General features: G+C 35.2%; 1 protein-coding gene across 1 annotated transcript in view; it reads right to left on the reverse strand.

Moving 5' to 3' along the window:
* Positions 1-15,901, reverse strand: part of AIDA (axin interactor, dorsalization associated) — a 47,782-nt gene that overhangs the window by 26,122 nt on the left and 5,759 nt on the right. The window contains exons 2-4 of the mRNA XM_027564511.1: positions 13,431-13,500; positions 5,250-5,303; positions 4,800-4,854 (exon numbers count right to left, since the gene is read on the reverse strand). Coding sequence (XP_027420312.1) covers positions 4,800-4,854; positions 5,250-5,303; positions 13,431-13,500 — 179 coding nt within the window. The remainder of the gene's footprint in view (positions 1-4,799; positions 4,855-5,249; positions 5,304-13,430; positions 13,501-15,901) is intronic.

Raw genomic sequence — 15,901 nt, forward strand, 5'->3', positions numbered from 1 at the left:
GATACTGTAGCCTGCCAGGCTCCTCTGTTCATGGGATTCTCCAGGCAAGAAAACTGGAGTGGGTTGCCATTTCCTTCTCCATATATATGCACACACAAACACAAAGAGGGATTTATCCTCAAGAGAAGTCTTTAAACAATCTCTTGTATTACAACCTCCTGTATTATGTTTGTGGTCAGTGATTATAATCAGGCAAGGAAACTTAAAAAGAGAGATGCTCTACAATTCTACCTACATTTGGAGAGGTGCTTCATATCTGGTCTTACGGATTGCCAGTATCTACCTGCAGTTATATGAAGTAATGGCATTAATTGTACAATCCAAAATGTTTCTGTGAGTTTATACTCAACTTATTCATTCTAATTTTGGAGTCTTACAGTTTAGAGCTGAAATAGGTATGGATGTTGTCATCCTCAAAAAGAAAATCCCTGAGTACAGGTTGCAATTACATGCCTTACTCCCACAGGAGTCAAATGTGTTTATCATACTTCTTCTAATATATGCACTCCTACTAAGCCCTTCAGGGAGAGAAGTCTGAGACTTGTGTCTATATTTTCACTCATTCTTATTCTCTCTCTCCTTCCAACTCCTACCCTCCTTCCTCTTTCTTTCTTCTTCTCAACAAATGTGTACTGAGTGCTAAGATATGGCAGTGATAGAGACAGAGTGTTCTCACCTTCAAACGGATGTTAGACCCTAGCCAGGAAAAGCAGACAATAACAAGCCACAAAATGAACACGATGATGTTAAGACTGTGGCTGAAGGACCCAGAGGATGCTTGTGTAAGTGGAGTAGAAGGATTACTTCAGCTGAAGTGAACAGAGTAGGCTGCTCAAACGTGAATTATTAGAAGACATTTGAGCCATGACCTGAATGAGAAGAAATGTCCACAAGCAGCTCTGGGCAAGGGCTCTCCAAGTATTAAGAGAACAGGGCAGAGCAACAGCAAAGGCTCTGCAGCAGGAGTTTGTTCAAGGAATGGAGAGGACCACAAAGCTGAAGTCTGATAAGCAAAGGGCAAGTGGCAAGCGACCTGAATCAGATCTTAGCCCTCCCATCATGTTAATGACTTGAGCATTCATGTAACTACTCTGAATCTCAGCTTCCCCAGTTCCAAAATCATATTCTACCTTTCTTCACAGATTGTTGAGAGAATTAAATAACATAACACGACACTGCATAGGAACACTTACAGTATAAATAAAGTCTATATGGTAATTTATTCTGTCCATAGTTCTCCCTATCTGACTGACTAGAATCCTATTATTTTAGATCTAAGAAGGACTATTTTTCAAATTTTAAGAATGTCACCACTAAACTTGGTGCATGACTGTTTATTGTGAGTAAACTATTCATTCAATTCAAATATCAGATAATCACTAAGTATTGTTCTAGATGCTGAGAATAGGAAATGGGTGACAAGATTATGCATATTTATATCAGCAATGACCACATTTTAATAGTGAAAAGGAAAAAGTCAACCCTTAAAATGTAAACAAAACATCAATGAAACAGCTGAAAATCATATTACTTACTAAGAATATCCTGAATTTGTATTATAATAGAAGAATTAAACATCATTTTCTTTTCTTAGGTATCAAAGTTTTGAAAAGGAAATGTCTGTTTTGGCATAAATAGCCTCTTCTTTATTTTGTATTTACAAGTATACAGTATATCAGATATTTAACTTGTATGAATAATTTTGAAAGAAAAATAACAGCACCTTTCTTGCTTTCTGTAACTGCAGGATGGCTTTCCATTTTCACCAACTGGGGAATAACAGGGATTCTAATGTTTTAAAATAAGATTCTACATAAACTTATCATAGGATTTTTCTTCTAATATGAATCTTGATATTTTTGGAGGTTGTAGAGAAGAGGAGAAGCTAGTTTATAATTTCATGGAAGGGGTGATCCTGAGTGTGGAGTCCACCACGACTGGGGACTAACTGGTTCATTCAGTAGGAATAATGCACACAGGCCCCCTGAATGCTGACTTGATGGCATACCCTCTACTGGTGAGCACTCAGCACTCCCAGCCTATGCTCATGGAGCATGGCCTGCCATCCTCTTGAATCTGACACTAAAAATCACACACACATGCCCCACATGTATTTCTTTTTTTTCCCTTGTAGCTAGTTTTCATTTTTGTGGTAGGAAAAATGAGCAAGTGCTTCCCATCTGAAAGTTTATTTTAAATTACGGGAAACAATTCCCTGTAGACATTTAACTCTATTCAATTTAAAAATCTGCCGAGTTCATACTATAGGCAAAGCATTGAATGAGGCTCTGTGGGGAAAATACACTAAGGTTATTCACAATATTCTTGAGAAAATAAATAAATATTAGTGAGAATAGTACAGGGCAGACTATGACAGTGGCTATAAAAAGTGCTCCTATAAAGAACATGAGACAGAGTCTAATAACTGCTAAGGAGAGAAGAAAAAGCTTTCAGGGCAAGGTGGGATTTCTTTGGGGCCTTGAAAGTTTAATTAATGGAAGGGAATTTTACAGTTTATGGGTTGGTGATAGGGAGGTATATTTGAGTAAGAAGTAGTGTATTACTAAGCATTAACATAAGAAAATTAAATTAACTATTACATTCAGGATCTTAGTTTTAGTATGAATTCCAGATTTACAAAGAGATTTTAAAAATCTTGAAGGAAAAATACATTAGCAAAATAAACCAACTAAGACCAACAAGTTGAAAGATACAGTCATTTGTTAATTTTCCCTTCCTTACATTATTAGAAGAGGCAGAGGCCAGGTTGACTAAGAACACTTAATTTGAAATATAGTCAAATACCAATTTATGAAAATGTTTAATTCTTGTAAAATAAATTTTATAAATTCAAGCTTATTACAGGGCATAGCCTACTGAGATACAACATACACATTTAAGTTTAAGAGGCAAGAAGCAAATTAAAATCATCTAAAATAAGTACCAGGAAGGGAGAAGTCCAAATGAGGAACTTTATATAAAATCAAAATGTAATAAAAAAACGAATCCAAATTACTCTCTTTCCTCTCTATTCCCACCCCAAATCTTACAAACAAACAAATCAGAAAACAATGTAGATTTCAGTTCAATCTTCCACAAATACATGGGTCAATAATCTCTCAGGAGTTTGACCTGAAGAATCATGATCTCAAGGACTGATGTCAATATTGCATGATTACAAGTATTAATAACAGTGTAATGGTAGGAATGTAGGCTTTGAGATCACTTCAAACCCAACCCAGTTCGAGCATTTACAAGCTGTAAAATCATGGGCAAGTGTCAGCAAAATGTGGTCGAGTCTATTTATCTGAGTGTTTGGCATATTCCTGCTACTCTAAAAAATAGTGATCATTATTACCAACAAGAGAGTCTATGAGGTAACAGGGGGAAAAACTGAGTGTGTCCATGGAAAGAGATAATAAACATCTGATTATAAGTGTTTACAGTCTTTATAGTGAACCTACATATTCTTAAGTTTTATTTGGAAACAAACTGAAAAGAGATGGAAAATAGTTACTAAATGAGGATCCCAAATCCTCATTATTCTTATCATTTAAAATTGAACATTTCTAATTTTCTTCAGAAACATAACTCAGATATCCTTAATGCAGCTGAAATCTTTTTTTAAAACACAAGAGATGTGGGTTCGATCCCTGGGTTGGGAAGATTCACTGGAGGAGGAAATGGCAACCCACTCCAGTATTCTTGCCTAGAAAATTCCATGGACAAAGGAGCCTGACAGGCTACAGCCCATGGGATCACAAGAATTGGACATGACTGAGGGAGCACAAACGTGTTTTTCTTAAAATAATCTTATATACAGGCACTTACAAGAGGCCAATTATTGTAAGATTACATTTATATGAAACGTTCAGAATAGGCAAATTTATAGAGACAAAAAGTAGATTAGTGGTTGCCTAGGGCTGGGAATCAGGGGAAGCTAGAGGGAAATGAGTGAATGCTAATGGATACAGGGTTTCTTTATGGGGTGATTAAAAAATGTCCTAAAATTGACTGTGGTGATATTCAATACTTGTGCCCTTGCCTATATTTCAAACATTTCCTCTAAGAGAACATTCATTTGAACCAGCAAAAAAGCTTCATCTAGCACATCCTAACCACCAAAATATTTGAAGGAATTGTTTACTTAAAAAAAAAATTTAGGAAGGAAAATGAGGACAATAAGGAAAGATTTTATAAAGCAGTTCAAACAGCTGGACTGCAGTTTTCAGTGACATTCAGTATAAATAGGCATCAATGACTATAACTTTATACTTTCCAGTAGAATCTACTGTAAATGTTTACTGAAGTAATTTAATTGTAGTCTTATTAAACTGAATAAAACAAAGGCTAAAACAGATAAGTGAGGTACAACATAGAGTCAAATAATTTTTCATATTCTGTAATGAAGGTGAGAGGGCTTCCCAGGTAGCAGTGGTAATGAATCCGCCTGCCAATGTAGGAAATGCAGGTTTGATCCCTCAGTTGGGAAGATACCTTGGAATAGGAAATGGCAACCCACTTCAGTATTCTTGTGTGGAAATCTCCATGCACAGGGGAGTCTGGTACGTTACAGTCCATGGAGTTGCAAAGAGTCGCACACGACTGAGCACATAAGGTGAACCAAACAATAATTACTAAAAATATTATAGGAATTATAAAAGCATGAAAAATTACATAGGATTAGATAATAACAGAAAAGACTCAAATTAGCATCTCTGCTAAATAATCTTAATATCCATAATAGTGTAAACATTTTTCTAAAGCAGTATCAATAAAAAATATGAAATAAAGCTTACTTGGTTCTAGCTTCTTCAGATCTTCCAGTTTAAATTCTTCCTGGGACTGTGTGGACTGAATTTAAAATATGCAAATTACATATTTTTAATACAAAGACTTCATTGCACCCTATGTTTTTTATTATGGCTGACAAAATATTCAAAAAGTAGCCAAAGTAAAAGAATCCATTTCTTGCTTTCAAGGTCAAAAAAAAAATTTTTTAATTCCAAATTAGTTTTTGTTTTTTTGGAACATTCTGACTAAAAAAGTTGAAACCATATCTTTTATTTTTACAGTTTATATAACTTGAACTAATAGATCTTTTAATAGGAGTTTAATCCATGAATTCTTATTGTTAAATCCTTTTGAAACTATACTGCTTTTGACATGAATGCCTAACATTTTATCAATAGTTCATACTAATTCCTTTTCCTTATATTAAGAAGTTGAGAGGGGGGGAATCTATTTACCTGTAAAGCTGCACTTCGTAATTCCAAGCATGTTGCAATTTTGCCTATGGTTTTCTGCAGGAAAAAGAAAAAGTTATAAATACCAAATACATTATAACCGTTAGTTGCCAAAAATCGAGTTAATATTTTATTGATAAGTGATCTATGATTTTAAAAGGTTAAATTTTATTTCTTTTTAGCATCTTGGAGACACTGGAGATGAGAAATAGGAGGCAAAAGGCTGGGACCATGCAGAGAAGATGAGCATATATTCACTCCTGGTCTAATGTGCCACAACCAATTTTAAATCATTTGCTTTGATGATAGCCTTCTATATGAGTTAAAGGGCAATGAAAAGGACTTCAAACATCTTCTCTCCAAGCTTTGCCTTCTCTTCTTCTCCATAAGGTCTGATATTCACTAAAAGACTTAAAATCAAAAATATCTGAAAGTTAGCACAGTGGTATAATTTAATTTTGACTCAAGTCCAATCTTAACTTGTTCAGTTAAATGTATCAGCAATGCCAAGTAAAATCAATACTTGTGATAAATGGTGGCAAACTTTATAGTCAGATCTGAGTTATCAAATAGATATAAATGACAGGACATAGTCCTTCCTTTAATAAGCCCATGTTTCTATTAAACATGTAAGACACATATAAAATCACTGTTAACATAAAACAGAGGAACTTGGTTTACAGGTGTCAGCAAAGTAAATGCTAATATGCCCTGAAGAAATAGGATAGGAATCAAAATTAGGAATCAAGCCCCAGTGACTGGGAGGATTTCTAAAACTAAAGAACTTGGGGAAAAGTCATAGTTCAGTTGTCTAAAGTCCTAAACTGAAAATAGGGAGATAGGTTTGAAATGTGAAATGTGTGTGCATTGCAGGGGGAGGGGTTATTATGAAGGGGACCTTCTATGACTAGCTGAGGAATGAATCTGTTATTACTTTAGCAATAAATTACACAGATAGTTTTTGGACAGAAGAATGACTGTCAGATTTGCCCTTTAAGAAAACTGTTGTGATAACAGTGTCCCTAGGGTAAAGGAGAGAAGGGCAAAGACTAAAGGTTAGATCAGGTTATTTCAACTGTCCAGGTAATCAGTAGTCAGAAAAAGAACATGGATGACTAGGGTTGAATTGAAAAGGAGGAGACCCAAAAAACAAATACGCACAAGAGCAGGCAGCTAAATTATGACAAGAAAGACTGAAATCTTTCCAAAAAAACATACTTCTTAACTTTCTGTTAGAAATAAACCCTGACCATAAAAGTGAAGTATATATGTACAATATTTGCAATGCCTTCACAATACAATATTCTGGGGAAAAGTGATGTTTTTCTACACATACTGATGACCTGCAAAAGTTCAGTCAATTAGATTTGATGGTTTCCTCTTATGCCAATTTTCTTTAGGAGATAAATGAGGAGCAAAGAGGAGTAACAAGTATTGTCCTGGTATCTGGCACTCAGGCTAGTGAGTCCTAGGTGATTATCATACAGGCATTATATAGCTGGGATAGCAATTCACAAAATAAAACACTAATTCTACAAATAACAAATGCTAGAAAGGGTACGGAGAAAAGGGAACCCTCTTACACTGCAAGTGGGAATGTAAATTGGTGCAGCCACTGTGGAAAACAGTACAGAAAACAATCCAGCAATCCCACCCCTGAGCACATATCTAGAGAAAACTATAATTTGAAAAGACACATGCACCTCAGTGTTCATAGCAGCACTATTTATAATAGCCAAGGCATAAAGTAAGGTAAATAAATGTCCACTGACAGATGAATGGATAAAAAAGAATACACACACACACACAGAGGAATACTGCTCAGCCATAAAAAAGAATGAAATGCCATTTGCAGCAACATGGATAGACCTAGAGATTATCATACCAAGTGAAGTAAGTCAGAAGAGAAAAGCGAATACTACATGATCTCACTTGCATTTGGAATCTAAAATATGACAGAAATGAACTTATTTATAAAACAGAAGCAGACTCACAGACAAAGAAAACAAACTTATGGTTACCAAAGGGGAAAGGGGAAGGGATAAATTAGGAGTGTGGATTAGCAGACACAAAGTACTATATATAACACAGATAAACAACAAAGCCCTACTGTATAGCACAAGGAACTGTATTCACTATCATACGATAAACCATAATGGAAACGAATACGAAAAAGAATATGTATATATATGTATAACTGAATCACTTAGCTGTGCACCAGAAGTTAACACAACACTGTAAATCAAGTATCCATCAATAAAAATTTTTCAAAAATAAATAAACTACTACTGAGCAAAAGATATGACTCTTAGTCAAGGAACTGGTAACAACATTTAACTATTTCCACAATCTTTAAAATTTCCTTTAATCTTAATGTGAGTTTAGAGAATGTCAAATTTTAGTCTGAAATTTTATATTTAAATATTATATTTAACATAATTGCTGTAAAAGGATTCAAGATACAGATTTACTTACCCTCTGAAACAGCTTTTGTAGGGGAGCCAGCAACAATCTTTTCTATATAAAATCTAATATCCCTAAATCAGTGGTGTTCATATAAACCACTCAAATCTGACAAAACTAGTAAATTACTTTAATATAGTTAGTAAAGGCTAAAACCTATTGAGCACTTGCTAAGTGACAGATTCTCCTAGGTGATTTGCCCACATTAATTCATTGAATCCTGACTATAACCCTATGCACTAGATACAACCATTTCACATCTATAAGATGTGAAAACCAAAGAGAGGTTAAGCAACTTGTCTTGGACATCAATGTCTTCAATACAGTTGCAATATATACAACAAAGCAATACACTTATTTTAATACCATTTGGTCACACTTATGTTCTTTTTAAAAAATGGTTTTGAAAAAGGGCTGTCTGTATTAAGGGACATGTATCAATGAGTAAAAACATTAGTTAAAACATCTTTAAAAACATTAGTTAACTCCTTGTCCTTCTTTACTATACAACCCATTTGATTTGATGTTTTTAACATTTCAGGTAAAACATATTCTAATTTAACAACTATAAGTCCACTAATAACCTATTTTAAATGTAAACATTTCTTCAAGTTAAGAAGAAGCAACAGTTTTTTTACAGTCTATTGAAACTATGGCAAAATACCAATAGGCATTATTCATAACTATTTTAAGGGACCACACCCAACATCAGTACTAAAAAAGAGTGAAACACTATCATTTTCAGCCACAGCAATGACTTTTAAAATGTAGCATTTATTGATGTCAAAATCAAGTGCTTGCTACTGTCAGTATTCCACCTTTCTTAGAAAGAAACGGTTCAGAAAAATTATTAAGAAGCACAAAATATAAATCCTGATTAATACACATTAAGACTAAGCATTCAAGGTAAGTGAACTTAATTTTAGAAAAATTTAAATAATTAGCATTTCATTCAAATTAATTGCATATGTCTAACAAGGTATATAGGTGGAAAATGTTATCATTTTCAGAATACTGGCTGTCTTACTTTGTCATTAGCTAGGGGAATGGTTAACTCCAAAAGAGCTATTAAAGGAAAAAAGCAGTTAACAATTAAAGAACTATAGTAATTTTGCCAAAACATATTAAGGGAAAAAATAGTTTACAAAAATACAAAGAGTTAAGAAGTACAGTCTCAATCCAGACAATTTTTTAGATTTAGACAGCCCATCGTCTATCCTCTAGCTGGGGGGAGGCAGAGAAGAAAGGAAGCGAGGGAGGAGGCAGTGGAAAGGGAGATCTATAAAATATAAAACAAGCATATAGTGCTGGAATTCTCATCACCACTACATCTGATTCAAAACAGGGAAAAACTTTCTAAGCATCATGAGACAGGATGTTCTATTCTGTCCAGAAACTTACATGAGAAAATCTACTACACCAAAGTAGGGAATTTAATGGAATGAAAGCTTTTGGCAGCTATTTTTTGGCAACTAAACCCAGTTGTTATAATGACAAAACTATTAAGAAATGAAATGAAAGCTAAGTCAACTGATCATGAGGGAGGATCAAATAAGAATTATAAACTTTATTTTCCACCAGAAATCTTTGAGATTATGAATAGAAAATCCATACGAAGATTTTCTACCACCAACTAATAAAGTTAAGAGAGATCAGTAGTGTGGCTTTAGATATCTTCACATTTAAAATAAATACTGAGAAGTATATAAGTTACTCTCTAAAAAAATGATTCCTCTCATCTTAATAATACAAATAAATATCAATAATCTAAGATCTAACAAAGCATTTAATCATCAAATAGTTTTGAAATCTTATTGGGAGCAATAGTAAAAAGTTTCATAACGAAAGTACTTTAGAAATATGGTGGTTTTTAAAAAAATCTTTTAAAGTTCCACAAATTGTTGAATGGTTGGCATAATTCTAAAAACCTGTCTCTGCTACAAATATATTTAAAATAGTAAAAGCACAAAGAATATAATTCAAAATAGAAAACACATAGAATAGTTTTGCATAGACTAATGTAAGGAACATTCTCTGTTTTTCTCTTTTAAGGAAACACAATTGAGTTTCTTCTCCTTTGGCTTACATGCCAGGTCTGGCATTCAAGTAATTTTGCAGACCTAACAGTCGGTTTCAAAATTTCCCATAACATGTTCTTTAGACACAATGAAATATTATAAAGAGAAGAGGAGGGAGGCTTTCAAAAGCAAACAAATTTAAGAAATACTCCATTACCCAAACTCTTTAAAAATCCAACATACACATTAGCATGTTAAGAGCCCTGAAAAGTCACAAACTCTGTTGATATAACATGTATTAATTGTTCTGAGTCAATGTTCTCCAGATAATGTCTGGAAAATCTTTGTTTTCTAATCATTTATTAACTTGGAGTCTCTGACTTTTTCCTTCAGTTCAGTTAGTTCAGTCGCTCAGTCATGTCCAACTCTGAGACCCTATGGACTGCAGCACGCCAGGCTTCCCTGTTCATCACCAACTCCTGGAGCTTGCTCAAACTGAAGTCCATCAAGTTGGTGATGCCATCCAACCATCTCATCCTCTGTCGTCCTCTTCTCCTTCAATCTTCAATCTTTCCCAGCATCAGGGTCTATTTCAATGAGTCATTTCTTCACATCAGGTGGCCAAAGTATTGGAAGCTTCAGCATCAGTCCTTCCAATAAATATTCAGGATTGATTTCCTTTAGGATAGACTGGTTGGATCTCCTAGCAGTCCAAGGGACTCTCAGCAGTCTTCTCCAACACCACAGTTCTAAAGCATCAATTCTTCTGCACTCAGCTTTCTTTATAGTACAACTCTCACATCAATACATGACTACTGGAAAAACCACACCTTTGACCAAACAGACATTTGTCGGCAAAGTAATGTCTCTGCTTTTTAATATGCTGTCTAGGTTGGTCATAGCTTTTCTTCCAAGGAGCAAGTGTCTTCATTTCATGGCTGTAGTCACCATTTGCAGTGATTTGGGAGCCCAAGAAAAGAAAGTCTGTCACTGTTTCCATTGTTTCCCCATCTATTTCCCATGAAGTGATGGGACAGGATGCCATGATCTTCGTTTTCTGAATGTTGAGTTTTAAGCCAACTTTTTCACTCTCCTCTTTCACTGTCATCAAGAGGCTCTTCAGTTCCTCTTTGCTTTCTGTCATAAGGGTGGTTGGTGTCATCCGCTTATCTGAGGTTATTGATATTTCTCCTGGCAATCTTGATTCTAGCTTGTGCTTCATCTAGTCTGGAATTTCGCATGATGTACTCTGCATATAAGTTAAATAAGCAGAGTGACAATATACAGCCTTGATGTACTCTTTTCCCAATTTGGAACCAGTCTGTTGTTCCATGTACAGTTCTAATGGTTGCTTCTTGACCTGCATACAGATTTCTCAGGAGGCAGGTCAGCTGCTCTGGTATTCCCATCTCTTTCAGAATGTTCCACAGTTTGTTGTGATTCACACAGTCACAACGAACTGTGGAACTTTTTCCTTAAGTGACATTAAATAAAGGCTCTATTTCAAAGTGACTTTTTTTGCCTACTGTGAATGTTTTACCTGTATTTTTAAGGAAAGTTAAAATTTTAAATGTAATGACTTGCCTTATATTCATAATGTAGTACAGAGTAATGGGGGGTGGGGGTGGGTCCTTCTCCCAAGCCCAAGGAATAGGCAGGCAGGCACAAGCTCTCTCTGGAGACACAAATGGCAGCCACATATGCCTCCTAGGCAGGTTTTTAAATATTAAATACCTCAGAAATCAGGTCTCTAGGAAAGGAGGAGGAGCAGACTACCTCAAAGGCAGAGGTCATGTGAAGATTTAGAGATGGTTTTCAAGATCATTTAGGGTTATCTTATCCTTCACTTCATACACAAGGAATTTAAGGCCCAGAGACAGAGCCAGGGTTCAAGACCAAATATTCTCACTTCAGATCTCAGGCTCATTCCTCTAGGTCATGCTGCCTCCTGGGCCTTATGGAGGGATGGATCTGTGTAAGCTGAAAAGAGAGCAGCTGGGCACCTACTATAAACAGCAATAAGTTAAACAAACAGCATTATCAAACACCCAGCTTCAGCCTTAGGAAGTTAAAGAAAATTAAGAAAAACCTGATTTTGTCTCATTAGACTAATCATCATCATATGCCAAAGCTCATTTCTTGATAACATTTTAAAAAAAGAGTATGTTTTAGGTCAAATCACTTTATATTTGAGTTCATATTAGATCCTATACCTAAGCAGTAGATGTTAGAGATGAGGCATATAAGTAACTTGAGGGAAACAGGTGATTAAAACATGGCTGTCAAACTTTTTAATTTCCAAAGCTTTCATTTTGATTCCATATTCATAACATGCTTCGTTAGCTGTTAAAGTTACATATTCAAATAGCTGAGATTGTTTCAAAATGTAGATGTTTTAACCCTTAAATTCTGTGATGTCAGCTGATCACATCCTAGTCATTCCTAGACAAATATCACAAATCTTGGATGTGATAAAGCATATAGTCCTTTTCCCTTTCCTTTTGCAAACCAAATATTTCCTCTGAGCTAATTATTTTCCTGGGCTAAAATCCTAAACTTCCTAAATCTATCATCAGTCAGTTCAGTTGCTCAGTCGTGTCCGACTCTTTGCAACCCCATGGACTGCAGCACACCAGGCCTCCCTGTCTATCACCAACTCCCGGAGTCTACTCAAACTCATGTCCATTGAGTTGGTAATGCCATCTATCTATCAGCAATACTAGCAGTTATTAAGGAAAAAAGAAAACTACACTTTTAAATTTTAAAAGTGCTATTTCTTTTTAAAATACAAAATAAACATACATTAGATAACACAAACTCTAAATAGTTTTAAATGCAAACATACTACCTGTGTAAGAAATATGACTGACCCTAATCTTTGGGATTTTTTCCTTTTCAAACTCTTATAAAGAAGAATCAAATAAGTACAAGCCTAAGAAGTGTTGAAAGAGTCATTCCCACTCCTTGTACAAAAAAAAGATAAAAGCAAATTAAGTTGCCATAGTTTTCACAATGTCTTTTCTTAATAAGAGGAAAACTGACATTAATTGTTTTCATTATCTATGAGATTAAAATCTGACTTAACATTGGACCTCTTGAGCTAGGAGAAAATATGGATTGTTTCCTCCCATTTCTTCTCATTCTGTTAAAGTAAAGCTTCTTAAAATATCCCATTTTTCATAGTCTTTAGCGGTACAGGGAATCACCTTGACCCATTAAAATTTTAATTCAAGGAGAAAGGATACTCGAAACATTTTGAAACTTTATGGATTTATTTTGTTGAAGGGCTCATGCCAAATTTTTGACTTAAACTAATTTTTTTTCAGTGGTGGCTTGTTTGATTTTTGTCTGTTTTGAGAGGAGGTGGAAAAAGAGTTAAGGGAGTTCAGAGTTAAGAGGTGAGATGCAATTACTCACAATCTCACTCCAGTCTCTGGTTCCCCCTCCTCCCAACCAAAGAATGGATGGTCTCCACTAAAGTTAAAGTCTAAATGGCTGAGAAAAGAAATTCATTAAGTGAGAAATTCACTGCATGGTAAATCATGTGGTATCTCTGATTACTTAATGATCAGCAAAGCATGATCACTATCATTCTTTGTACGTAAGTATAATGGCTTTCGTTGTTTGTTTTTGCTTAATGGACTCAAAAGACAGACCCTTTTTCACTTGGAATCTGATGTATCTAGAGATTATTTTATGGTACCTTTTGTTCTTCTGTGAATTCAGAATTATTGTGTTGAGCTTGGGCCTCTTTTTGTAGGTGTCTTGCTAATCTGTAAGAAGAAACAAACATTCTTTAGAAGTGAAGGACAGCAAAGTATTTCAAGTACAAGGTAAAACAATTTAAATCTTAAAAAACAGTGAAGTACAATAACACTTTTCCTCTGTTTTCAAAGTATAAATCTACACTATCATTAGAATCTAACTTTGTGCAACAATTAAAGTAAGATACAATACTTTTCAAACCATTTCACTGGGATAAATTTCAGCTCGAAACCATAAAAACAGAATCATAGAGCTGGAAAGAATTTCAAATGACATCTAATTCAACTTTCTTCAGTACATATGATTTTCTTCTACAATAAACCAATAGCAGTTGTCCAGATTCAGCTTAAGCATTTCCAGTGAACACCAATAATAGTACTGACCGGAGATATTTTATCAGTCTATCATTAATTTGCTGATAAGACTAGTTTAAATTACAGCTGTAACAAAGTGATGATACTCTATCAAACTATACTTTTGAACATATCTTTCAAGGCAAATAAAGAAAATTCCCTACTGATCAGACATGGAAATCATTATTTGCCCAGTTATCATCATACTTATAAACAGCAGCTAGTCTTGGATGAACTTTCAAGGACAGATCTGTGTTACAAGTCTAAGCTCAACAATAAAGATCCAGAGCTGTTTCTGAGACACCAAAAACCAAAGGAGTGATGCTTACAGCTAAACAATAAAAAGACAAATAACTAAATTTAAAAATGAGTAAAGGATTTGACTGACAGACATTTTCTCCAAAGAAGATATAAAAGTGGCCAATAAGCACATGAATATCATTAGTCATTGCTGCTGCTGCTGCTAAGTCGCTTCAGTCGTGTCTGACTCTGTGCGACCCCACAGACGGCAGCCCACCAGGCTCCCCTGTCCCTGGGATTCTCCAGGCAAGAACACTGGAGTGGGTTGCCATTGCCTTCTCCAATGCATGGAAGTGAAAAGTGAAAGTGAAGTCGCTCAGTCATGTCTGACTCTTAGCGACCCCATGGACTGCAGCCCACCAGGCTCCTCCGTCCACGGGATTTTCCAGGCAAGAGTACTGGAGTGGGCTGCCATTGCCTTCTCCTCGTTAGTCATTAGAGAAATATAAATCAAAACCACAATGAGATACCACTACACACCCACCAGGATGGGTATAACTTTTAAAAGAGGGGAGAAAACTTAAAATGCATGTTGGCAAGGATGTGGAAACTAGAATCCTTACACTGAAGTAAGGAAAGTAAAATGGTACAGTCATTGTGGAAAACAATTTGGCAGCTCCTCAAAAAGTTAAACAAAGAGTTACCATATAACCCACCAGTTTCAAAATCCTATGTATATTTCCAAGAGGACAGAAAACATGTTCACACACACACACAGTACATAAATGTTCACAGCAGCAGCATTTTGCATGATAGCCAAAAAGTGCAAATACCCCAGGTAAATAAAATGTGGTGCACACAAAGGAATATTATTTGACCATAAAGAATAAAATACTAATACATGCTACAACATGGATGAACCTTAAAAACATTAAACTAAATGAAAGAAGTCAGATGTAAATGATCATGTATTACCTGATTCCATTTGCATGAAATATCCAGAATGGGTAAATCCACAGAGATATAAAGCAGCTTAGTGGTTGTCAGGGGCTTGGGAAAGGAGAGAACTGGCAGTGACCCATTTCAGGTAAAGGGTTTTTTATGAGGGTGATGGAGATGCTCTGGAATTAGATAGTGGTGATGCTGGCATAACATTATGAATAGACTAAAATCTACCAAACTGTACAACCTCACAGTGATAAATCTCATGTTATATGATATTTATTTTAATTTTTAAAATTTGTGGGGTAGCAGGGGGTGGGGGAACCAAAGAACCAAAAGGACTTTTTTGGTGAAACATTTTATAACTGGCTAAAGAATGTGAAACTACAATTCCCAAGCATACTATACTATCCCAAGTGGGGAACGGAGGCAGGGACACAAGAGGTGCATGTGCTGGATTTCCTACCAAGCCACAGCAAAAGAAATTCACCATGTTTCCAAAAAGTCTTAGATGGAAGTTCTATTCTATGTAATTGTATCTTTAAAGATCAGGCATCAAGTTCACTTGATGACCTCTATTCAGTCTATGAAAGGTCCACATTCTTCTAATCATAACCTAAGAAACTCCTACATGAAATCATAACATTTACCAGGATAGTTCTAATATGTTACTTAAAATGTTTCCATCCATTTGTTTCTTTTCCTCCCAAACTGGAAATCCCAGAATATTTTTCCTAAAATGTCATTCCTGGACCCACTCTTTGCAGATTTTAAGCAGGAGTAAGTATAATTAGAAATAGACAAAGCCATACCTGTCCCTTACAGTACTTCATTTACTTTCTAATTCTTGCTAGTCTACCATCTACGTATAGTT

This window comes from Bos indicus x Bos taurus, chromosome 16 (genome assembly GCF_003369695.1).
Source record: "Bos indicus x Bos taurus breed Angus x Brahman F1 hybrid chromosome 16, Bos_hybrid_MaternalHap_v2.0, whole genome shotgun sequence".
In the NCBI taxonomy this organism is placed as follows: domain Eukaryota; kingdom Metazoa; phylum Chordata; class Mammalia; order Artiodactyla; family Bovidae; genus Bos; species Bos indicus x Bos taurus.